General features: G+C 37.1%; 3 protein-coding genes across 11 annotated transcripts; 2 read left to right on the forward strand and 1 right to left on the reverse strand.

Moving 5' to 3' along the window:
- Window positions 1-2523: 2523 nt before the first annotated feature.
- Window positions 2524-7171, forward strand: LOC147539494 (putative hydroxyacylglutathione hydrolase 2, chloroplastic). Of its 2 annotated transcripts, none has more exons than XM_086641131.1 (8): window positions 2524-2904; window positions 4396-4569; window positions 4665-4868; window positions 4981-5104; window positions 5586-5686; window positions 6227-6301; window positions 6414-6512; window positions 6767-7171. In XM_086641131.1, the coding sequence occupies exons 1-8, from the start codon at window positions 2857-2859 to the stop codon at window positions 6911-6913; spliced, it is 972 nt and encodes a 323-aa protein (XP_086497257.1). In that variant the 5' UTR covers window positions 2524-2856; the 3' UTR covers window positions 6914-7171. The 2 variants fall into 2 exon arrangements, with proteins under 2 accessions (XP_086497257.1, XP_086497258.1); XM_086641132.1 differs by having other exon boundaries at window positions 2695-2904; window positions 6442-6512.
- A 1567-nt stretch (window positions 7172-8738) lies between these two features.
- FPA (RNA binding protein) lies at window positions 8739-19485 on the forward strand. 8 transcript variants are annotated; one of them, XM_086644301.1, is made up of 8 exons: window positions 8739-8939; window positions 9128-9462; window positions 13368-13613; window positions 14137-14208; window positions 14444-15303; window positions 15409-16588; window positions 16682-16879; window positions 19066-19485. In XM_086644301.1, the coding sequence occupies exons 2-7, from the start codon at window positions 9136-9138 to the stop codon at window positions 16859-16861; spliced, it is 2865 nt and encodes a 954-aa protein (XP_086500427.1). In that variant the 5' UTR covers window positions 8739-8939; window positions 9128-9135; the 3' UTR covers window positions 16862-16879; window positions 19066-19485. The 8 variants fall into 8 exon arrangements, with proteins under 8 accessions (XP_086500427.1, XP_086500428.1, XP_086500430.1 ...); XM_086644302.1 differs by having other exon boundaries at window positions 8749-8944; XM_086644304.1 differs by having other exon boundaries at window positions 8757-8944; window positions 19073-19485.
- A 242-nt stretch (window positions 19486-19727) lies between these two features.
- On the reverse strand, window positions 19728-24486 carry LOC147539496 (DNA double-strand break repair protein). Its single transcript, XM_086644310.1, has 7 exons — window positions 24207-24486; window positions 23740-23832; window positions 23538-23612; window positions 22476-22509; window positions 20502-22110; window positions 20231-20321; window positions 19728-20122 (listed from the first exon to the last, which is right to left on the reverse strand). The coding sequence occupies exons 1-7, from the start codon at window positions 24224-24226 to the stop codon at window positions 20080-20082; spliced, it is 1965 nt and encodes a 654-aa protein (XP_086500436.1). The 5' UTR covers window positions 24227-24486; the 3' UTR covers window positions 19728-20079.
- Window positions 24487-26223: the final 1737 nt, after the last annotated feature.

Raw genomic sequence — 26223 nt, forward strand, 5'->3', positions numbered from 1 at the left:
TGGGACACTAACAAACATTCTAAAAGTCTAGTTGTCAAGTGTCAAATAAAGATTCTATTTCCTAAGTGTCAATATAGAGTTACTCTAAATTCTTTTGTCTTCAGAGCATCTCCAATGCAAAACTCAAAAAGATCTCTATTCATCCTATGTGTTAAGTTCCAATTGAGATTTTCACTCCTAGATGACGTTAATAGAGATTCTTAATTGTCTCCAATGCAAAACTCAACTTATCTTATTTACTTATGTGGCATAGTTATTTTTGTAAATAAATAATTACTTATTTTAGAAAATATTGAAGACTCGATTTCTATTGGTTGAAAATCAGATATTGATGAGTTGGACAATTAGAGATATCTCAAGAGGACACTCTAGAAATAGAGGTCCTCTTGATATATCTCTATTCCATCCTCGACACGTCATCTTAGAGATACAAATAGAGTGTTGCATTAGAGAAGATTTTTAGTCAAAAACTCAAAAATCCTAGGTGGCACTCGGAGTTTCTAAGGTTGAGAGCATCTCCAATGCGACACTCAAATTAAAAAACTTAGAGTGCTACTTAGGATTTGGGTGGTTTGTGTGATCAACATCGGGTGGGCTCCGATACCAATGGTCTGAGTTCTGGCTTTCCAGGCAGCCAACGTCATATACGAGTGAACTTAAGTCCAGGACGGGGCCAACATAGAATGAATGGCACGACCCTAATGTTGTGTGGGCAAAGCCAACTTCTTGGGTTGGGGGCGCCATTAGATAACGAACCCGTAATCGCAACAATCCAATTGCAAAAGTGGAGCCATACCAATTGTGCTATATACCCCCGAGCCAAGTGGAGCATGCATGAAGGAGTCAGATGCTTCTTCTACAAGAGCTCGGGCTAGGCAGAAACTAGAATTTCATGCACATACCCACTCATGGGTACTAACGCGGGAAAGGGTGAACGCCCTTCTGGCCGGTTGAGCTTCGGGCACACTCATCACAAAATGAAAAACAAAACTGAATAAAAAGTCAAAGATTGCTTTACATACACCAACATTCAATATTGATGCAAATCTTCATCTTCAAAATGTCATTATATGATTCTTAAACTAAAAATATGCGGTCCACAACATATGTTACAGTGGTTTGACCACCCTCTTAGCCCAATGAGATCTTGGGATCGAATCTCGGTGGAAGTTTTCATCAAGATTTATACTTAAGACAATCAATAAATTAGAGGTAGGAATAGATGGACTTTAAGGCCCAGGGGATGGCCTTAAGGATTTTTATATGGCCTTTTTGGCCAAAGGTGCCGTAAGTGTTCATTCAATTCACAATGTATTGCATATTATTTTCATGATATATCAATAACATACAAATATAATGACTCTTAGAATCCAATCTAAAAAAATACGCATACCTAACACATAATATATATCAATAACATACAAATATAATGACTCTTAGTTTTTTTTTTGTTCTTTCCTCTTGTCATTTCATCTCTTATGTTTTGCAAAAGAAAAGAAAGCAAGCCGGTTGCCATGAGCAACACTATGCATCTCTTTGTGGACTTCTTTCTTTTAGTTGCAAATTCTTTGTCGACTTATGCTTGCCTAATTTAAACTAGCACATACACTTTCTTTACAAATTTCTCCTATTTCTTTCTCTCTCTCTCTCCACGACTCTGCCCCACTTTGTTCCTCCAATTTTTTCTCACTATTATTTGTCTGCAGTGAGACACTGCAGACTTGATACGAAGGTTGAAACATTATACATGGTTAACAAGAAACACTAAAACTAGCTCCTTAAACCATCACATAATCTGACGACACGAACCTGATATATGGGTCGAGCTTTGCACTCGGGTATATGGTTTGAGTAAAGTTTTTGTAGGTGGAGCCCAAACTCACCCACCAAAAATTAGCCGGTGGGCACTACCCTTCCCGAACTTTGGCCTCAATGTCAGACCATTGGACCAAGCGTTTCAAGTTGGGAGTCCGTTTGTTGGTCTGAATTCTCACCCTTACCAGTATGTGAGAAACCGTGTGTAAATAATAAAAAATTGTGTATAAAGCTTGGTTGATTACATTGATATATCAAATATTTTTTGTGGTTGATTTTTTTTCCAACAATAGTTTCAAAACTACAAAATGCAATAGATGAATTTAATGCAATATATTTCAACAAAAAAAATGCAATAGATGAGAATGAGGGATCTATCATCTCACCAAAAACAATCTTTTTATATATGTTAATATTTGATTCTATGGATAGATGAAAAAGGGCCAACTTTGAGAGTTAACCCATAAAGAGCGTCTATCTAAGCGGTTATTGGCGTCTTTTCTTTTGTGAGAAATCGACTACGATCTACGTTAGTCGTTACAAGACATTGATACATCCTGAAGATGTGATGAGCACGATAAAACTTATAATGAAAGAAGCTTAAAATCTAACTACATGAAAGAAGCCTGAAACATGACATATTTATTACATTATTTATATCTTTTAATAACCCAAGCTCAATAACCATGGATACAATTTTGCGTAGGTATCGTACCTAAGACTTCCAAGTTTTTTGGAGTTTATGTCAACACTTTAAACAACTTGGGCAACCGAGTGTTGACTCTTGGCGTCTTCCGGGAGGCAAATTTCGGAGGGTGAGTGATGAAAAAGGGCGCCAATTACTCTTTAAGAGGGCCAATTATCATGAGTGTTCCAACCGAATCATCAAACTAGGTTATTAGCCATGGTAGAGGAGAGGGCTAATAACCTAGCTTGAACAACTCTAATCTAGACTACCTACCACCACCACCACCTGAGGTCCTGAGCTATATTGGTCGGAGTAATCAGTTACTGTTTCTCTCTCTTCCTTCAGCTCACACGATGTTCTCAAGAGCATCTTCAGCCATGGCAACTTTGCAGCACGTTAGGGTTTGTTCCACTTTCTCACTCTAACTCTCAGTTATAGAATTTGAATTCCCATGGGTTAATTTGTAAAGATCACTCTTCTCTACCAATTTGATTTGAGATAAAATAGGGAGTTCAGAAACAAATGTATGACTAAGCTGATCATCAATTTGGTGGAAATTATCTAGGTTTTGTTAGCATAGTATTAAAATAATACCTTATCAGAGTTTAAGAATTAGGGATTTGTCTGAGCTTGAAATGGGTACTGAACTAATACAAAAGAACAAGAATAAAAATAGTTTATTTCTCTTAAAAGCATGAACTTGTGGACATAATTGTCTATTTTATATTCATTACGAATTTGGGTATGAATCATTTCCCTAAATTAGTACTATCTTTCGTTGCTTATTGTGCCGTCTTTGGATCTTATCCTCTGATAACATGTTAAGTAACATGCTTTCTTTAAAAGCTTCAACTTTAGATAGCTCTTTATTTTATATGTACTTGTAAATATGGGAGGGTGGCTCTCTATCTGTACTCGGTAGTATGAGTTTATATAAATGGCTGAAACGTTTGTACGCGTTGTCAAGGGAACAGTGATATTAACTAAAAACAGTTCAGTCGGGGTCCTCGTCCAGTCCAGTTGAGCTCGAGTCTAGATCACATGATTCTCATTCCTTTGGAGAAAGTTGTTTTATCAAACTTTTCCTTTTCACCTACTTCACATACCTTTGTTTATCTTTTATAATATTAAGTACGCATGGGAAGCTGCTTTTACAGAAGCACCACTACACATAGTAGGGTCGTGCATTATCACCTAGTGGGGTCGCGCATTATCAGCTTGATTTGTTAGCCAACTCCGAATTTAAATATTTGATCTTTTCAAATCCATACATAATCTAGATATGTTGTTTATCAAATTTCCAAATGAACTTCAACAATTTATATTCTTCAATAGAATTAACACATAACATTGCTATTCCAAAACAAGGGAAAAGGCTATGGAAGTTAGTTCCTCATGCCCTCATTTGGGGCATCTGGAAAGCAAGGAAACAAGTCGCTTTCGAATGGAAAAGATAAACTGCGATATTGTGAAGATATCCATTATTACTCTTGTGTTGTTTTTGGTGAAAAGAAATAATTGGCGTTTAAAAAGTTTTCTCTGATGACTTTCTGAGAGACTTCACTAACAAAGTAACAATTGGGATGCCATTTTTGCAACAATGTAAACCCTCACTTTTTTGATACCCGTTATACATAACTTAATTATTTTTAGTATGTACAATTCTTCCCTTAAAAAGCATGTAACATTTTTTGACAGTTTAAGCAGTTCATGATGGTAAAGAAATGACCATATTCGTCCAGGCCGTGGTCTACATGTGTTTTTTTTTTGCCTTTTGTCCCTGCACCTTTTATACTGAATTATGTGGAGCGACGGTTTTGTCCCTGGGACTATTTTGAAGGTATTTCCTTTTTTTTTTGTTGCTTATGTTCTGCATTTCATTGTTTTTACAGGTGAGTGAATTTTGTGGGCCACTGGGTATTAAAAGAAGCTGCTTGAACAAACATTTCTTGCGTGGGTTTGGAACCTTGTCAAGACCTTTCAAAACCTTAAGAGAAGTTGGTCATTCACGTCCAGTGGGCTTGTGTAGCATATCCAATATGGCTTCTGCTTTGCAAATTGAGCTGGTGAGTGAACTCCTTTTTCTATCTATGCAGAACTTAAATAAACGTGTTAATATGCTTACTTGCTATATGCGTGATCTTTCTTTTCCGATCTTTAGGTTCCATGCCTCAAGGATAACTACGCATATCTTTTGCATGATCTTGATACTGGTACAGTGGGCATTGTTGATCCATCAGAAGCTGTACCTGTAATAGATGCATTGAATAGGAAAGACCAGAGTCTAACATATATTCTCAACACACATCACCATTATGATCACACAGATGGGAACATGGAGTTAAAAGAAAGGTATGGTGCAAAGGTATGATGTTTCATCTTATTACAAATATTTGTTGCCTGCTGTCGGTCTCAATAAAATGTCAGTAATAAATTGGAGAGTACGTGCAGTTTTAACCTCAGCATATTACACATAGATTATTGGAGCAAGTGCGGATAGAGATAGAATTCCTGGAATTGATATAGCTCTCAAGGACGGAGACAAATGGATGTTTGCTGGTCATGAGGTTCTTGTAATGGAAACCCCTGGACATACACGAGGTCGTAATTTCACATATGTTTACGCTATATACTTTGCACGTGATGAGGATCACGTTATTTTGATTTTCTGATGTATTATATAATTTTTTCTAGAATTTATGACATGAATCCACAAAATATTTTTTCTCTATGATGTACATAATAAGTACAATATAAGCCTAGTTAACACATCCTGATTTACTCAACTCACAAAATCTTTTTTTTCTCTACGATGTACATAATAAGTACAGTATAAGCCAAGTAATATTGGATCCATTAAAAGGTAGAATCTGCAGATCACTGGCCGGACTACTTGTTTGATGTATCAATTGATATGTTCACATGTTTAACGTAGGTTTTAACATTTTCGCTATTTCTTTCTTAATTATGGAACTCATGGTTGCAGTTGTTTTACGTTGATAATTGTTCAAAATAATTAGACTCCGAATCTCTGCTTAAATCTAGTTCTCTAATGTTTTTTTAAATCTTAAATATTGAGCAGGCCATGTTAGCTACTACTTTCCAGGGTGTGGGGCGATATTTACAGGAGATACTTTGTTCAGCTTGTCCTGTGGTAAACTTTTTGAAGGAACTCCTGAACAGGTTTAACTTCTCCACTCATTACTCCACAACGTTTTTCTTCTAGTCCTGATTTGGATAATAGTCATGTTGCTCACACACATATAGTCATGTTGCTCTCCACTCATATATATATCCATTATCCCATGCTTATGTATTGGTTCATACGGGTTATTACTTACGAGATATGCGTACCAATTCACAGTAAAAGGTATCACGTAGTGAAGAATAATAGTCATGTTGCTCACATAAACTTGGCAAAGTAGGGTGTCAATATATATAGTTTTAAACATGGCGATATTATTACCTATTTTTGGTAACTCATATTGAATAGCTACAATTGGGTTTGCACTCAGAAAGAGAGCAACAGAGCATCACTTAGATCTGTATATATTCCACAAAATTCAGCATACCCAGCTGGCCAGGCATTCTTATATTTGAATGTTTGAGAACCCGTAGATATTAGTCTACATCTGTATGGGTAGAATAGTTCCGAAGATGTCTCTGTATACATACATAATTATTTTCTTTAAATAATTATATTTTAGTTTTGAAAATATGTAGATGTTTTCTTCTCTTGGAAAAATCTCGTCTTTGCCGGACAACACAAACATATACTGCGGCCATGAATACACTCTGGTATGATGTCTTTCTAATGCTCGCCATTACCTGTTTTTTTATCTCCACCCATACAACTCTGTAAATACAAACGACTCTAAGAAATTGACTCTTAAGATACTCAAACTGACAGAGTAACTCAAAGTTTGCTCTATCCATAGAGCCCAAGAATGTGGACCTTCAATCGTATGCTGCTCATGTGGGTCACCTCCGGAGTAAAGGGTTGCCAACGGTAATTATGTTTTCTTTCATGTTTGATTTCTTGATACGATATTGTTATTTTTCATAGTTTAGAATTACATGACACTCCTAGATAAATTACATAGACACTCGTCCGACTGGCTATAGCGACCCCATTTCAAGTGCACCTCCACAAAATTTGAGCCCTGCCTGTAGCTAGCAGGGTTCACATATAGAATTTCCTACGCTCCTATCATAATATTACCATTGGTATCCATCGATTAAAACTCTTTGTTTCTTTCTCAGATTCCAACTACTCTAAAGAGAGAGAAATCATGTAATCCGTTCCTGCGCACAAGCAGCATGGAAATCCGACAAACGTTAAGCATTCCATCCACTGCAACTGACGCTGAAGCCTTGGGCGTTATTCGGGCAGCAAAGGATAACTTCTAGTTTTACCCAGGGATTTCCTGTCCGTTTATGAGATATATTACTCCAATGTTATCGGAAAAGAAAAAGTTCATCGTGTACATATGTAAAATGATCCTGACGATCATAATTTAAGTTCTGTTATCAAAGTGAGTTTTTCCTTTCCATGGAGTGTTATTCCACAGAACTTCTTGTGTCAAACTTGAACGTCCACAAAACTTCTTGGGTCAAACTTGAACTTCATTTGTATAGTTTGTCATTTTTTAATCATTTCATGGAAAATTAGAGTTGTGCCCATTTGATTTTCAAAAGAATGACCTATAAAAAGAAGGGTTATTTCCCTAATGGCCCCCTACTTTGTGACCAGCTTCCCGCCTGGCCCCCTACTTTACGAGAAATACCCATATGGCCCCCTTCCGTTATAACACCGTTATTCTCTCTCTTCTATTTCTTTTCTCTCTCCTCCAGCATGTTTTCTCTCTCTGCTACCTCGTTAAAACCAACCACATCATCGTTTTCACCGGCAGGGTCGCCGGCCGGCCAAATTTCTGGCCAGCGACCTTCAAACTTTTTTTTCTTTTTCTTTCTCTCTCTCTAAAAAAAAAAAAAATTTAACAGACCAGACAAATCAAGAATAAACCAGATCAGGCGAAGGTTTCCTTTCGCCGTAGTTTAGAGAGAGAGAGGAGAGAGAATTTTAATTTTTTTTTTTTTAGATAGGAGAGAGAGAAAAGAAAAAAAAAAGTTTGAAGGTCGCCGGCCGGGAAAAAAGGCCGTCCGGCGACCCTGCCGGTGAAGACGATGATGTGGTTGGTTTTAACGAGGTGGCAGAGAGAGAAAACATGCTGGAGGAGAGAGAAAAGAAATGGAAGAGAGAGAGTAACAACGGTGTTATAACGAAAGGGGGTTATATAGGTATTTTTCGTAAAGTAGGGGGCCAGGCGGGAAGCTGGTCACAAAGTAGGGGCCCATTAGGGAAACATCCTTAAAAAGAAAAGGAATTTTTTTGGTTGAGTAGCAATTAGAGTTTTTTTTTTGTTGAACTGAGTAGCAATTAGAGTAGTGCATAGAAAGCTTAAGTAATGGGAAGAGAAAGACAACATAGAACAAACATGACAATCTTTGTGTTGCATGAATGAAAACCTTACTTTTGATTACGAGAGGGTTCCAGTTTTTCCTACCAATTGTCTAAGGAGAACAAAATACTAGTTCCGTGGCTACGGTGTTGAAGTAAATTCAGTTTCAACAACTTTTCAACAATAGGATACTTATAGCAGAATTTGACACAAGTCACTTGATCTCCGACAAGAGAGCGAAAGCTCGGAACGTTTGACACTCCCTCTTGATATTTGTATGGCTATATCTGGGCCCAGATTGAGTTCGATTATTAGGAACAACTTTCTCTATATATATATATATATATATATATATATATTTAAAATGCATCTGAGAAGAGGGAAATAGGATTCTTCCTCGAGTAAGTTCCTAACTCAGAGGATGAACGAACTTGCGATTATCTTTTCCTTGGAATCATCAACCAAATAATCTATGAATAAAGAGATCTTTACTAATCTTATTTCCGACCAATCTAAACAACAAATTAAGATATTGTAATTATTGAAAAATCCATTACTAGATCACCACTTTTGATAGTTGCATTTGTTTCTAGGAGTAGAAATGGTCCAAGGGTGGAGAATGACTACTAGATTCCACCACCACATTTTTTTTGAGATATCGACTGCGATTTACGTTAGTATATTGATATTCTGATAAGAACGATAACCACATAAGTTAAACCAATGATGAAAGAGGCAAACTTTTTACATTATTTATATCTTTAACGACCCAAGTTCAATAACGATGGATCCCATCTCCTCTGTGAATCGAACACGAGACCTCGAGAATTGAAGAGTTTATGTCAACACTATGGGCAAGCTAGTGTTGACCCCCACATCTAAACCAATAGGAACATCCTAAAGTAAAGTCCCCTAGGTTGGAGCCGCAAATTCACCGGCTTGGAGATATGAGATATCGTTACCTGCCAGAAAAGGTTCGGTCGGTATCAAACCCTCTCGTTTAATAAATTAACAAATTTCTTCCCCATCTTGTTATCTCAACTTCTCTAGGGTTTACTTCAAACTCAAAATTACAATTTTTTCTTCATCAAATTCCCCAATTCGTCGTCACTTTTCTTCATCAAAGTTGTCTGATTTCTTCTCTAATCTTCTGAATTTCCAGTGTTGTCAATGCCGCGTCCTACCAAATCGAATGCCGCTGCGGCAAAAAACCCTAGGCAACAACAACAACAGAGCGATGGAGGAAAAGATAACGCCGGGGAAGAAACTGGACAATCTCATAATCTTTGGGTTGGAAATCTCTCAAACGATACAACTGATTCAGATCTGATGGATATATTTGCTAAATATGGTGCCCTTGATAGTGTAACCACTTATTCTTCGAGGAATTTTGCCTTCATCTACTTTAAGCGCCTCGAAGATGCTCGTGCAGCAAGAGATGCTCTTCAAGGGACTGACGTACTTGGAAATCCGATCAAGATCGAGTTTGCTCGACCGGTTTGTTCTAGTTCTTCAATTCTTTTGTTTAATTTTGTACATTTTCGTTATTGTAAGTTGTGGAGTTTTGTAATTCTCATCAACCATTATCCTAAATTTTATCAAGTTGAGGTTTTTTCACAGTTCTGCATCAAACCCCATAAGAAAGAGGAAAACTCGTCTCTTTTATTTTCTACACCATCTACAGAATTAGGGGTTTTTGAAATATGATTGTCTATACCCAATGATCCTAAACTTTTGTATTCATCGATCACGGACTAGTCTCAGAAGCGAAGAACTTGATCAGTTGTTAGCTTATTTGTGATAAATTATCACATATAGTTAGTTTATAATTAAGGGGCGATGATTGGTATAATAGTTAATGAATCAGAAGCGAACAAAAACTTTTGGTTAACATACTATCTTGAATTAGTTGGGGCTACTGAATCATTTTTCTTGGTATCAATTTCGGAATATTAGTTTTTTAAGCAGCGGATCACAAAAAGCAATATTTGGTGACGAACCTGAGTGCCGAACTAGCTGCTAGTACTATTCGTAAGGTGTGATTGACGCTAGTATAGTTGTAAATTTTGGAAGTGAAAATACAGACACTTTTTTGGTATTATTTGAGAAACAACAGTCACAGACTATGTTCAGATTCAGAAATTGATATTATCCGTTTACAGAACCGTGGATCTATGGGTATTGATTATAATGGTAAAATAAAAACGACTAGGGCTGGACTGAACATTATAAATTCTATTCTGTCTTATCGGTTACTTCCTCTCGTATCTATACGTTCAATGGTCAATACCATACCCTCCCTTCTCTCAGGTCAGAGAAGATCGTTGGCTAAGAATCGAATCACATCTTCAAAGGGTTTATGTCATCTATAATAGTGGTCTTCTAAAACTGCTTAAGTCAGTAGCCTGCCAGTAACTTGGGATGAACAACTTGATCCGCACCTGTCTAATGTTGCAGCTATAGTTAAAGTTTGGTGCACTCAAATCTTTTCACTGGAACAGTAGTTTAGGGTATAAAGTTTCCGAAGTGATAACAATCATCATTTTCAGTTTCGCTGTCTGCTAATATTCGTGCGAGGCAATTTTAGGCCGAGCTGTATACGTAACCTGTTGTCGAAGGCTCCACTGTGCTTGGGCGCACCTCCTTTCGAAGTTAAACCCTTTCTCGACAATCACAAAGAACCGTTTGTCCTTAAATTAATAAATTTTGAGAATACTATGGTATTTGCATAATAGTATTTAATAGACTAGTTCACGCTGCATCATTTATATTAATATATTCGACAGTGTATATATATATATATATATATATATCGATGAAGATTTAAGCAAACTAGAACAAGAACTTATCGAGTGTGTAAAAACGCATATTAAGGACTTGATTATACTTAATGGGGTGACCCACGCAGTCAACTTCGCCTTGGTTCGTATATTGTAGAGTCCTTCTCGTCTTTTTCCCATGGCAAGTGGCGACCTTGTTACGTACTGGGTTGAGCAAACTAGCACGGTATTTCCAGTTGATCAAGCTAATTAACCTTTTTCCCATTCGATTGAGCAAACTAGAAAGATGTACATTATTGGTGAAGATTGAAGCAAACTAGAACGAGAACTTATCGAGTGTGTTGAAACGCATATTAAGGACTTGATTATAGTTATGTTTTTGTGTGACAGTAGGACTATTGGAAAATAGGGCATCGAATAATGAGATAACTCGCAAATGCTCAATTATGAGTAATCAAATTACAGTTGGCCACTGTTAAGCGTTTTGAGTTCCTGTTCCCATCCCGCCTGTTCCTTATACACGTTACCTGGTGCAGGTTTACATAGAGGAATTGGAAGTCAGTGATGGGATCATATCATGACTTTACATTCATGAATAGCTTTAAGTTTTCTACTGCCCTCTTTCTTTTGTTCCGTTATTGACAAGAGAGAAAAACTTGGGTTTTGTACGAAATCAGATATCTTCTCAATTGATAAAATAAGGGGCTGCAGATGCTTGCTAATACTTAGTGGTAGTTTTTGAAATGACATATTTTTGAAAAATGCTCGAAATATTTTCTTCGAACTGTACATACAGGGAACTTCCTTTAGATCGTAAATGTTGGCAACGTACTTTAGAAAGAGTTAGTTTGTGAATTTAGTATTTAAGAATCGCGTATAGTGATCGTTGATACGAAGGATAGATGGGCTAACATTTGGGATCAATCATTTCTTCTAGAGACTTCAAATATTTGATCTGAAACACTTTCTAAATTATTGAATCTTAGTGCCACTGCTTGAAATTATAATCTTGGTTATCAGAATGACAGGTCTATTGTCATGGTCGTGGACATTGTAATCTTTTTAAGTGGGTTGACAATCACAATGAAATGGCCCATTTTATGCGTGGTACTGTTGAACCTTGTGAGTCATTAGGTTGCGAGTGTTAGATTTGTATATGCTTAACTGAGGACAGAAATAGAAGTGGAGATTAGTACTTCATGTGGACTCTGTGGAAACACATTAACATTAAACTATGCTTGTTAACAGATGTTCCATGTTACGCTCATTCAAGGAAAAGGCATGTAGTTGGGTATCTAGTTCATAGTAAGAACTTGTCTGCCTTATAAGTTAACCTGCAGATGTGTGGCATGTGTGACCCACACTCCCTTTGTAATTTTCCCCAAGATCAATCATTTTTAAGTTGTTGGTACCTTTAAACCGATTCAAAAGATATAGGATTACATAGATGCCCTTAGGTGAGTGCCATTGAATTGAGGGAAAATTAAAGTTTGGTGAATTGGGCACCTCCCAAATCTTGTCCCACTTTAACGGCTAGGCCCCTTGGCTGAGGTAGTGTAAATATTGAGTAGGCGAGGCGGCTAAGCGAGCAATTCCCGAATCCTAATATTGCTAGGCACACACTTGACTATGCATGTTCTTTAACATCTCACAAGTTTTGCTTGGAGAAAGTAAACAATTGAAAAATGTAAACTCATTTACTTTCGAGGACCCAAATCTTGTTTTTGACTTCTCACTGTAGTTTCTCATTCTCCAATGAATGTCAATATATTATTTGGAATGCTTACGTTGGACATTTTCGCATTGACATCTAATTTGTATGGGTATGATTGCCACTTAACGGTGGCATGATATTCAAGGTGTCAGCCGCGTTCAGTGGAAAAGGCCAAAATAGGAACACAAGTTTGTAAATACTTTTCATCTTGTTTTTGACTAAGGTCTGATCTGTAAATTCTGAGGCTTTAATTAGCACAATGTCATCCTGGTTTTTTGTTTCAGAGACGAAGGTCTGCTCTCGCATATTCTGCCTTTTAAGAATCCTGTCTATCTTTTTATTAGCTTTCCCCCTTTTTAATTCAATAAATTTTTTTAAAACAAAACATCTTGTTTTGTCCTCTATTTTCATTTTTACTTTCGAATCTACCATTATTACATCATGGGAGTATCCGTGCATTGTAGTCATTAGGCCCTGTCTTCTTCGACTGGCGTATTACCTCGCCTTGCCTGGCCCTCATATGATACAGATAGTTATGTACCTTTTTTCATTAAACATGAATACTTGCATTTTTAGCTAGTAGCGTAAGGTTACATAAGGAAGTTTCATGGGTTTCCTGTTCTAGTCATGCTTGTGATGATTTGAGTAGGACTAGAAAAATGCTTGAAACAAAGCTACAAATGCATCTTTGTCACTTCGGCATGCAATAATCCTTACCAAAGTTTGGACCTGTGCTGTTTGTGTTGTTTTAACATTTGGTTGCTAGAAAAGTGAACCTTCTGAGGGCTTCAATTTGTTTTAATTAGCACAAAATGCTACTTTATATGAATTAGCTGCTAATCGAGATACAAAAACATGCAACTATTCCCTTTGTTTGTTAACAAGTTCTTATGGATTTAATTCTGCAGGCTAGACCAGGTAAACATCTATGGGTAGGTGGAATTAGTTCATCTGTTTCGAAGGAACAGCTGGAGGAAGAGTTTTCGAAATTTGGGAAAATTGAGGAATTTAAATTCCTCAGAGATCGGAACACTGCACTTGTTGATTATCAACGATTAGAAGATGCTACTGCAGCTTTGAAGAGTATGAACGGAAAGCGCCTAGGGGGTGAGCAGATACGTGTAGACTTTTTGAGGTCACAACCTTCAAGAAGAGTGAGTTGCTGATTTCTAATTTATGCCTTCTTTCCAAATTTGTTGTATTTAATTTTCAGTGATTTTCCATGCCTCCCTTGTGGGTGTTCTCTCAGCATTTACTTGTCCAAGATCTGTACTTTTAGGTCTCTGAGGCTAAGTAAGCAGTTGGAGTTTTGACCTTCTCCTTCTCCACTTTTTTCTTTATCCTCTAGAATCTGAAAAGTCGGTCATATTTATATGATTTGGGGACTATAAAAGAAATAGAAACGGGTTAGTAGGGGACTCTGACAGGGATTTGTAGTAGCTGATAGAGACTTCCAACTGCCTAGATTGAGAACAGAAGAGAAACAGACGAAATTTAGCGGTCAGATGATCAAAATCTTTGATGTAACTCTATCTCCTTCTATGTTCTAGATGTTGATATGATCTTGTCTATTCTGCTTTCTATGGGAGTTACTAATTGATTTTAAAGATACCTGCTTAAATAGAGGCAGTCACACTTTTAGTGATAAATAATGATACCCATGGTTTCATTTTACAGGAAAATTGGTCCGACTTCCAAGACGCAAGGGATGGACAATTTAATAACAGAAGGAACACGGGTCCTCCAACGGTAATTGTCTTATCTTGGTTTGATATATTATGATGTGTATAGCCTATTTAACTTAGTACATTTACAATTTTACAAGAAAAAAGCTGCTCTATGCATCATATGTACGCAACCTATCATGATTTCACCAATTATAATTTCATCAAATCAGGAATTACCTCAATCATTTTACCCAGTGGTGGACGAACTCGAATGTGTTTATCAGTTACGTGCTAAATAATTTTTTTTTGGTGGGCAGCCATATCAACATCCTGGTGGAGGTGGGAGGAGAGGGCAACAACCAAGCAACGTATTATGGATAGGGTATCCTCCTTCTGTTCGTATTGATGAGCAGATGCTACATAATGCCATGATTCTTTTCGGTGAAATAGAAAGAATTAAAACTTACCCATCACGACATTATTCTTTTGTGGAGTTCAGAAGTATTGATGAAGCTCGCCGCGCCAAAGAAGGCCTTCAAGGCCGACTGTTCAATGATCCTAGGATTCAGATACTATTTTCAAGTAGTGGACTTGCACCCGGGAAAGAAAGTCCTGTTTCTTTTCAACCAGGCATTAGAGGGACTAGATCAGACATGTTCTTTAACGAGGCACCTTTGTTACCCATGGACTTTTTTGGGCAAAACCACGCACTGGGGCAAAACAATTTGCTGATGAGGCCTTTTGGTGGCCTCCAAGGTGGGTTTGATCCGATTGTCGACTTGGCGGGGCTCCTTCGGAATTTCTCGGAGTCTAACCCTAGCAACATCATGCATCCAGATAGACGATTTTCTTCTCCAGCAACTGGGAATCGACCGCTACCCATCCTGCCGGCCATGCCAGGTAACTGGGACGGGCCTGACATAAACAACCCCTCTAGAAGGGGACCTAAAAGGTCAAGGATTGGTGGTTCACCCATTGATGAACGAGGTATTTTAGGGCCATTCCGGAACCCACAAGATCTAAGTCGCCATAGTCCACTTGTGCGGGGTTCACATGGACAGGGAACCCCAGAGGATGCCGGTGAAGATCATATTTGGGTTGGTGTAATTGCGAAAGGAGGATCTCCTGTTTGCCGAGCTCGTTGTGTTCCTATTGGGAAGGGGTTAGATTTTGAGCTGTAAGTATATTCATGCTCAAATGTTACTTTTTGTTGTTTAATTGCTGACAAAGTACTGTGTTATATATCCATTTTGTTTTGGTGTTTGATTTGCTGTTTTTGCAGTCCTGAAGTTGTAAATTGCTCAGCAAGAACAGGTCTGGAGATGCTTGCAAAGCACTACGAAGAGTCTAGTGGTTTTGACATTGTTTTCTTCTTGCCTGACAGTGAAGATGATTTTGATTCTTATACTGAATTTCTCGGTTACATGGGTTCAAAGAATCGTGCTGGGGTTGCGAAGTTGGATGACGGGACCACATTATTTTTGGTGCCCCCATCAGAATTCTTAACAGATGTTCTTCATGTCTCGGGTCCTCCACGCCTTTACGGAGTGGTTCTTAAGAATCTTAATCTACCACCACAGCAGATGCCAACTGGTGCACCCATGATACCTGATCAATCACAACCACCTCCTATTCCTCCATCGCCATTTGTTGATAGACAGAACTTTCCTCAACATAATTATAATAGTTTACTTCCTCAGAAGGACAATCAAGCTTTTCAGATGGATTACAATAATAGATTATATCGTGAAGATTCTACTCATCAACCACCAAAGCAGATCTTGCAAAATGTCCGAGAATCTCCTCCAGTACATTCTTCTCAAGAATATTCAAGAAATAATACTGCATCATCAATTGGTCAGTCTGGATTTTCTCTTACTCCTGAGCTTCTCGCAACATTGGCTTCTATAATACCGAACACCACACAGTCTTCGGTTACAACAAGCGCACAATTACCGACATCGTCATCTGCACAAAGGGCAGCATATTTTCCTCCATCTATTGCTGCAAGAGAGGAGCAAGCAGGTCAGCGATCACCACAATTAGGGGCAGGGCATCAATTTCGTGATCAGCCACCATCTTTGCCTCAATATTCAGCTTATGGTAGTCTGACCAATAGGTCTGAGAATCCCGTACAATCTGTACAAGATCGCGTAGTCAACATCCCACAACAGGGTAATGCAGGCTTCTCTGGAGCAACCAGTAATTTTACCAACCCAACAACCCTGGGGAGTCGTCAATTTGTCCCTCAGCAGGGTGGAAGCTCTTCTAGAACATCGAATCATATTGTTAACCCACCTCAGGGGGGTCAACATTTTGTCCCTCAGCAGCAGCAGCAGCAAAATCTGGTCAATCAACATTATCAATATGACCCCTCTCACAATTCTCAGAGGAGTTATGGGGGTTCACTGGTTTTTGAACAACCCCAGCCTACAGTCTCTACTATTACTTCATCTACTCAGGTCTATTGTGCAAATAATATAATTAAACTAGAGTTGGTTTCCTGCACCTTCAAATTCGGGTTCAGATAACTGACTGTTGTGTTTCTCTATTAGGTACAGCAACTACAATCTGCTCTTGCTAATGCTGGTCAGGTGTCAAATGATGGTGATGTAGATAAGAATCAACGCTACCAATCTACTCTACAGTTTGCTGCGAATTTACTACTTCAGATTCAACAGCAACAGCAACAAGGAAATAATCAAGCTGGTCAAGGATCGGGAAATCATCAATGAAAACTGCTATCATCTCGGGTAAGTTTCTGTCCTTTCCTTTCCACATTTTTATGAAGCTTTTTTTTTTTTTTTTTTTTTTGAAAATTCGCTTATGATATCTTTTGATTGAAAATTCGCTTTCTTTTTCATGAATTGTCTTATTAGCAAGTTGATTCGCTTATGATATCTTTTGATTGAATAGAAATATTACCTTTAGTAGACAAATAAAAAAATATTAACATGATATTTATTTAGAAATTGTGTTGCTATTTAGTGTCTAAGTGTCGATCAAGAATCCTTTCTCGAGATATCGTTGAAATTGAGATGGAGATAAGTCACTGCTCATTCTGTATCAGTTAATTCTATGACCTTTTTCTACATACCTACTCCACTATGAACATAGTTATCCCTTTTGAATAATGAACTAGCTTTTTTTTGGCATCCTCCTTGCACGTGGAAACGAAGTAGTCTGTTTATCTATGGTTATGTGAGGAACACATCCACCACTTTGCACATCACTGTTTTTCCCCAACGCCTTGCTTATTTTCGTTATAATTGGATAAAGCTTCACATGTGTTTCCTGAATTTACGGTCATGGAATTTTCTATTTAATTAGTAATTTGGATGCTGGATTAAGAGAAGTTTACTACTACTTCTTTTTCCCTTTCCGTCACTGTGGGTAATATACTAATATCTGTGCTTAAGTTCTTCTGTTTGGCATGTTATTGCGTGCGACTAAAAATATTGTGATGTGCTTGTCTGAATTCTGAACTTTGTCAAGTTAAACTGATTAATGTAATACTAGTATAATAAACTGGGATATGGTGTTTTAGTTTCTCTGGTTGAATGTTTAGGAAGAAGACTGAATTCGTCTGAAACCGAAGTAAGATCTTATTACTAACGGGACTTGAACATAACCTTCAGTATCTATTAAGTAAAGTTTACCAAGAAAAATTCTTAGGATGAGTTTGGAAATAGTAATATCGAAAACAGAGAGGAAAGGAAGATATATGTTTTATTTTTCCAATTGGAAAAGTAATTACAGAAACACTATCACGTGCTTTGGGATTATCCCTTCCATCCGACTAAATATAATTTCTATTCGTTTTTCATCCTTTCTTTGTAGCAAGGCTGTCGCTATTGTTTTCTTACTCGGAGCAAAGTTGGCTTAACAAAACAGACACCTGATCTTACTTCACGCTGCTAACTAATGTTACTAAGCGCAGTTAGATTCTTCCTTATGACATACAATTGCTGTGGTTCCAGCTGTAGAACAGATTTGAATATACGTCACGTGTCATTACCTGCCCGTGCAAAATTTTTGATGTCTAAATATTTATAAAGTATGATGTTTTCACACCTGATCCAAAACCCGAATGGGAAGGAAAAAATGAGTTTATGCAAGACAATTGAAAGATACTTGGAGTAAAAAGCCTAACAAAGATCGCCAGGAATGTTTGCGTGAACACAGTGCCAAAATTTGTATGCATCCACTTCTCAGTTCCGTTTTGGAGACGCCGAGTTATTCCTAAGATTAATTCCTGAACGTGTAATTTCTACTTGGCTGATATCCTTTTAGTTTAAGATGCTGTCTCAGAAATATTGTAGCACATCCATGCTATTGCAAAGCAGCTTGCGAGTTCAGACTTCAATCCCGAGCACTCGACTAGAGTGGGATTCCGTACATTTAGTTAGCATTCCTTTCCAACGAGAGAGAGAGATTAATATGTGGTATTTTTTTTTTTTGGAAATGAACTACAAGAGTCATCATTACAAAGCATTGATCCATCATGAAGTGATAATACAAAAGATGCATCAAGATTCATGAATTAAATAGTTGCCTGAATTGAGCCCTAAAGGCTGTATACACCTGCCTTAAAAGTCGTTCCTAAGGTGCCGAAAGCCCAACTTATCTAGTTCTACTTCATTTATATCCAAGTTCAATAAATCCCGAATTTATGCTTCCATGGGATCGAACGTGGGACCTCTGTGTTGCGAAGTGGGTGTTGAACCACTACAACAAGAGGTGGTGGACGTGGTATGTCTTGTTACTTTCACGAGGGATCTTAAATTTCAGATCAACTTGTCATTGTAGTTCACAAAATTACGCGTAATCTAGAAGGAAATGTTGTGGGTATAAACGAGTAACAACCAAAGATGAAGGTTAATGCGCTTTCTTTTCTTTTGCTTTACTTAATCATGTGTTGACTTTTTTCAATCAACAGTATGTAGGTCGACAGTGATTGCTAGAGCAAAGAACCTGCTAAAACCAGCTGAGTGCCAGAGAGAGCCAGGAGCTCCACAATCTCCAGCGTGAAGAGCGGGTAGGGGAGTGGTAGTAAAATACAGGGTCTTAGGCTGGTTTCATTTCCCAGGCGTCGCCACGAGCAATCTTGTAATTCTCCTTAAGTACAATTGAATTACGAAGGCTATCTTATTCTCTATTAAAAATCTTTCTTTAGGGCGTTTTGGCTTGAGTTATAGTATCAAACAAATAAAATATTTTATAAATTGGTGTACACTGAGTGTATTTGTTTGAACATCCGTCTCACAAGACAATTTTGGTTTTCTAGATATTGGTTTCTAGTTGTCGAATATTATGGTCGAATATGCCTAGTCATAGAGGAATTATTGCACATTGAACATCTCCGTTTCATAGGTTTACAGAAAATTCGTTTAATTAGCAAAAAGTTGAAAGCGAATATGTTTTTTTTTGTTGAAAAAAAGCGAATATGTTGATACACATAAAACGACAACAAAATATCGGAGAAGACATATGAAACATATTATGTTGTTTTCCGAAGGCATGAAAGAGGAGAAAGCAAAAACTTAGAAGTCATTGTTGGTATATTATGTAGATATACTGTTTGCAGAGAAGAGATAAATCTTACACCTAAGATATGTTCGTTTACGATAGGTTTATCTGTAAAAATGTTTTACAAAGAAATATAATTGTTTCGGGAGAGGGAAAATTCCATTCCGTGTACAGAATAAATATCTTATGATGAAAAATAAATGATATCTACCACATCTGCACCCACGGCCTATTTTGACAAAATACATCATGACAGTATGACATTACATCACACTCAGATGCATAATTACATCAAAAACTGAAGGATGAGTTGAGTGCAATGTAATGTTAAAGACGCACCCAAAACTGAAATATTGAAACAACATCACATTTGAAGGCCTACCAACGGGTTACACTGTAAAGCTCCTAAAGATGCTACGAAAAGCTATGATGTTTGCCCCATGAACTCCTTGATTCTTCGTATTCCACTGCATAATTTAAAGGAATCCCGATTATATGCCCGATTGACATGATATATAATTCTTTGAAAGTTTTTCAATGCAAATAATATCCATTTTTGTTTAGTCGAAAATTACCTCTTAGGAAATGAAGGGAGTATTTCTTCAACAACTTTGACGAGAACTGAACCACCCATATCTACCTCGGAAGTCTGCATTTCTTCGTCATCTGCAAACATGATAATGAACATTTCATCAAGAGAAGGTATCAAAAATATAACAAATAGCGTAATGGCAGAACATACAAAGATTTCAAATCAGTAATTATAATCTACGAGAACGAATGGCAATTACAACACATTTCACATTCAACATGAACTCATAAATGAAAATCGTAGTCCAAAGATACCTGAGCAATCTTTTGGACTTGACAAACCCCCTCTGAGATATGATCTTTTACTCTCTTTGAGATCTACACCTTCTATATGTAAAAACTCGTCCATTAAATGACCGATGAGTCGATGGGCAACCAAGCTTGTCTCGTCACAGATTTCTTGAATAGCAAGGTACTTGTTTGAGCATGTAGCTTGCGGCTCATAAGAAACTAACATATCCTGGCAAGAGGGGTTAGAAGAACCCAATTCATAAGGGTCTCCTGGACCAGGACCAGTAATCTGCTCAGGCTTAGATTCCTCCGGTGAATTGATCATTAAACTCCTATCAAACATTAAAGGTAGTAAGGAACCATTTCCGTCGCTAGTTGGCGAGTAATCTCCAATACTTTCATCGTCATTGTCAATGGAGGTACCTATTCGATACTCCAGCTGATGATCATCATAATCATCATTATTATTTTTGAAACTATCATAATTATATTTATCACCACCACCATCACCATCATACTCATCACTCTCAAGCATATCGTCCAGATATGCATCACTGAATTCTTCATCAATGTTTTGGTCTGAAATGCAGTCCCACACAATCTGCTTCATCTGACTACTAACACATAATACACTTTCTACCTCTTCTTCTACTTCTTCCTTCGAGAAATGTCTAGCTTCCACATTAAGAGAGCTGCTCCTGGTAATGATAGCAATAGTTTCAAGTAACAGGTTTGGGACGACAGCCATATCACCACATTCAAAGAGGTACTCGATCAGCATTTTCTGGACGGCTGGTCGGAAATGTAACTTGCTGATTTCAGCCTTTGGGTCAAGTAAATTTTCCAACTCCTTCATTTCTAAGTTTGTGGTCTTCTTATACTTGAGATGCCATATAGCTTTTAGAATTTCATTCTGCAATGCTTCTATCTCTGGTGAGAAACAGCAAAATTCTGGCAAGGTTATATCAGATTTCTTCTTTTTTAGTTTTAAAGACAAAACAGCTACTGCCATTGCTTTAGCCAATGGATTCTGCAGTTCATCGCCTTCTTTGATTTTAGAAAGAAAGCTAAAGCATTTTCTCTTCACGAATCCGACCAAGCGAGATCGATTCCACCCGGATTTTGCATGACGTAACTGAGGGGTATAATCTAGGATACCATTGAGCTTCCTTCTCATCGCATACAAAGTTTCAGTAGACATATCCTCGAGACCCTCCAGTAGCTTCGTTGCAGCATGGTAATGAGAATCAAGAACAGGGTCTACTAGTTTTACATGAGTCTCGCGAAAATTACCTGGGTCCTTGAGAAGTTGTTCTAAAGCTGTTAAGAATCTCATATGGTCCTCCTGATTTGGGTTTGATAGTTTCTCGTTGAGATACTCCTTGATGATCATTTTCATCTTCAGACGGGTTTTCTCAAACGCTACTGAGCCTCCACTAGCAATATTAGCTAGATTGGAAAGACCAGTGTTAGTCATCTTGTCAAGAATGGAAGGAAGAACTGTAGCAACTTCTGACAGTGACGTATCGGTGTCTAAGAGATGCATATAATCTTGAACTACATAACTCTCTCTTTCAGCACTAGATATACCAAAGCCTCTCTCAATAGAGGTTCTTACAATCTCATAGGAAACCTGAGAAACCAAGGTTTAATAAAAAAAAATAAGAGCGTAAAAGGAAACACCAAGAGGCTAGATCAAATTCAGTTTTATGTTCAACATAATGAGATATATCAGTTGAAACTTGAAACTTTGCTAACCCAACATATGTTTTACCCCAGGGCATGCAAGGGATCATCAAGTTGAATTCACACAGACCCATGCCCCCTGAAAACAATCCCGTTCTCTAAACTTACTTAAGATTACTACGAAAAACCGAGATGCAGTTCTTTTATGTAAGGTATGCAGGTACATGTGTGTTGTTTGTCGGAACACATGATTAATTGTACTAGCTTATGATCCTACGAAGATAGTTACGAAAGTATGTTGAGATGACTTACATCATCTTCCCTTAGCAAAGATTCCGGCATATACCTGTTTCAAAAGAAAATAATTTCTAAATCACACATAACTTCACATAAAGGTGACAAAATATACGATTTATTTGGGATGCAATTGCTCTCCTACAAAATTTAACTGTTATTACAAGATGTTCTCTCTCTCTCTCTCTCTCTCTCTCTCTCTCTCTCTCTCTCTCTCTCTCTCTCTCTCTCTCTCTCAATTTGATCTAAAATGTAACAATAATAAATTAAAGTTACGCCTTATTTACAGGGACATCTATGAGCATGATTCATACTTGGAATTAGTCAGAACAGATAAAGGGGCATCTACGAGTTTTTTGTCATCAATACAAATCGAACATGAAGAAAAATCACAAAAGTAACATTCTATAACAATATTAACAAACATCCGAGTCATATCCATGTCATAACATATTAACACTGAACCACAAAAAACTCAAACGGAGAATTGGCCCAATTCGTAGACGAACTAAAGGATATGGCCTGGACTATATCTTACAATAAATATGCAAATTGTACGATGGATATCAAAAAGGGAAATCTGCACCTCCATTCTTCCACTGACTTGGTTGATGTCAAATATCAAGAGAGTTTGCACTAAATGTAACTCACAAAATCTTGTAACTAATTGCACGATTCTTCTAATAGGGAAGAGTGTAGAAGTAATCCACATAAAGCAATTAGAAAAGATTTATACTATAAAGCATGAAGTAAAGAATAAATGAGCGAGGAAACATAGGAACAACTTCTAAGCAGTTATGAATGAAGAGCAAATGCTAGAAAGAGGAGTTCAAATATCAAAGCGCGAAAATAAAATCACTCCCTTTGACCAATTTTCCCCATCCCCTTTCAAACAAAGACCTATTGATCTTCTTGTGAAAAAGAGCTTGTCAATATGAAATCATTATAGAGTCGACAAGAATACATGTGATCGAATTCCAATTACTTCAACTAACTACTTAATGGAGCATAAACTTATTACATGTGATCGAATTCCAATTACTTCAATAAATAAAATTTCACAAAGAGTTTATCACTTACACATCTTTCAAAAACTCGGGTTTTTTCAACCTTTTTGTGTTTGATCTTGATGCTTTCGAAAGTCCCATTAACCACCTGCAAAGAATTGTTTGTCACTGGAATATCAAAGATAGAATATTTAAAAAGAGTATCTCATTTAGTATGAGTCAGACTATGCAAATTTGCAAGCACAAAACTACATTATTCTTATGTAATTTCTCACCTCATTTTCGATTTGCGCTGCTCTTCTTGATGTTGAATGTTGGACCATATTGACACACAGTCCTCAAGTAAAAACTTCATTTTTTCCGTCGAACTGGAGAGAAATTGAATCAAAAACAGAATTCAAATACCCATTAAACCATTTAAACAACAAACTCGAAAACTAAGAGAATCGAAAGAAAACAAATTTGGGTAACTAAAATCAGAAAACTTGTAATGTTATATTAAATCAACTAAAAGAGTTTTAAAATTTCTAGTTCTTAACTTTGGTTTCAGACACAGACAAGTATTTCATCAAACCCCCATTAACATAATAAGTGAAACTGGTTTCAAAAATCAACTAGAAGATTGAAAATTGAGGGTTCTATATTGAAGAAGAAGACATTTTACTTGTAACAACTACAACGAATCAATTTGTGGACAAAACTCCAAACTTAGTGAAATCCACAGAAGAAGAATTGAACTCACCTCTGAGTCTCGCTTGACATTTTCGACAGGGCAAAATCTCCCCTGAACCTTTGACTGAAGAACTCGTAGAGAGAGAGAGAGAGAGAGAGAGAGGGTTTTGGAGTGCTGTCCCTGTGGCCGCTGGATGTTTAAGAGAAAGGGCTCCCAATTTTGGGAGCCTGCTATCATTAGTTCCTACCAGGACTCTCAAATCAAAATTTTTAATTATTGTAATTAAAATTCATTAGTATTTTTTTTTTATTTTGTTTGTGTGTAAAATTCATACGTAATTAAAATAACTAAAATAAAATTTGGGTTTTTTGAACTTACCCACTCAATATTAATTAGTAATTGAGTTTACCCCCTTCAGTAATTAGTAATTGAGGTTACTCCCTTGAGTTTAGAATTTGTGGCAAAACTAATAAGGAAATGTTTGGCATGAGATAACAAAATCATAAATTAAATAATGTACAAACAAAATCCATCTTTGCTAATCATATTACCGGCGAAATAAAACAATGAAGTAAGGTGGAATAACTACGAGTAATCATATTGAAGGATAATTGCTCTTGGTAGTCACATTTATTTCACGTACGCCAAATACAACCTCTGTGTCTTTGTCAAAAATAGTAAATCTAAGGGGGTAAGTTCAATTACCCATTATTGAGGTGGGTCGTTTTTGAAGTATTTTTAAAGTCTTTTTACTCGTGAATAGCAAGTTGTGAGGTAGTCGTTTTTGAAGTATTTTTACTCATCAACTCTAACTCTATTTACGTTCGTGCATTTTCAGCATTTTGGCGTTGAACGTCTATATTTCTGCTTTGCAACGTTATGGTCTCTTTCAGAAGTTTATCTCTAGTCTCAAGGTCCACATTTCTCTCTTTCCAAAACTCATATACCGGTGCATAATTTTCATCACTTTTGACTTTATTTTTTTTTCTTGCTTTTCTTCCAAGTGGTCTTTGTTGGGTATTATAGAGGGTGATCCTTCGTCTTGGTCGAAAGGAAATTTTCTTTTGTTTGATGAAGATTGAAATAAGTTTGATGACCATTTGAGGTGGTCTTTCAAAATTTTATAACAATTATCGAACTTAAAAGCTTTGCCGACATTGTTTTGTTTAAACAATTCGTTTGCAGAGTTTAACTGCAAAATAAAATGTTCATAATGTTTTAAAAAAATAAAAAATAAAGACACGAGGTTAAAAATGTAATATCATGAGTAATTACTTGATCATTATAATTTTCTACGCTTTTTGGATTTCTTTGTAACAACGTCAAACAACCACAAAATTTCGAGCATTGCTTGTTAATTTTGCTCCAACGCCATTAAAGACCATTCAAAGCACAATTTGAAGTGTTCGGCAATTTTGTTCCAAAAAGTACCTCATTTTTTTTTATCATTTCCAGTAATCGCATCGGTAGCGATATGTAAATAACCATTAACGAACACAATATCATCTACTTGAGTATAACGCTTAGCTGAAACTGATGGATTCGACGCTTCATTAAAATCAAAAGTTTCTTCGACCTCATCATTCGGTAATTCAACTTGATGACAATTATTTAACAAATCTTAAAACTATCGTTATCATCAAATTCGGGGTTTGGATTAGCCATTGAAGTGAATGGAGAAGATGGATTGATAGAGAGAAGATAAAGTAACAGGGATAAAGAGAGAAGATGGTTTGAGACGAAGATAAAATGGGGTGGGTCCCCTATTTATAGGGTATCCACCCCATACTACCGTTGGGAACTCCCAACGAGACTAATTTGGGTTGGGATCTCTGGTCGGGGAGCTCCTAGTCCCTGGGCTCCTCGGTTGGAGCCCCAAAGGGCTAAGGCTCCCAAATTGGAATTTGGGATCCTCATCTCCTACATTTTGGAATTGCTTTAAGAGCAAGTCAAATGTTGGGGTTGTGGCTCGTAATTTTAGGATCCCCTGAACAACTCCGGACTCCCAACAGGGGTTTTCAAATCCAAATTATATATTTGTGTGATTTACGTGTGTGAGATTTTGGTTTCAATTTAAGACCATAAA

The sequence above is a fragment of the Eschscholzia californica genome, unplaced genomic scaffold (genome assembly GCF_041429995.1).
Source record: "Eschscholzia californica isolate CP2 unplaced genomic scaffold, dmEscCali1.0.p SCAF_5, whole genome shotgun sequence".
Taxonomy (NCBI): Eukaryota; Viridiplantae; Streptophyta; class Magnoliopsida; order Ranunculales; family Papaveraceae; genus Eschscholzia; species Eschscholzia californica.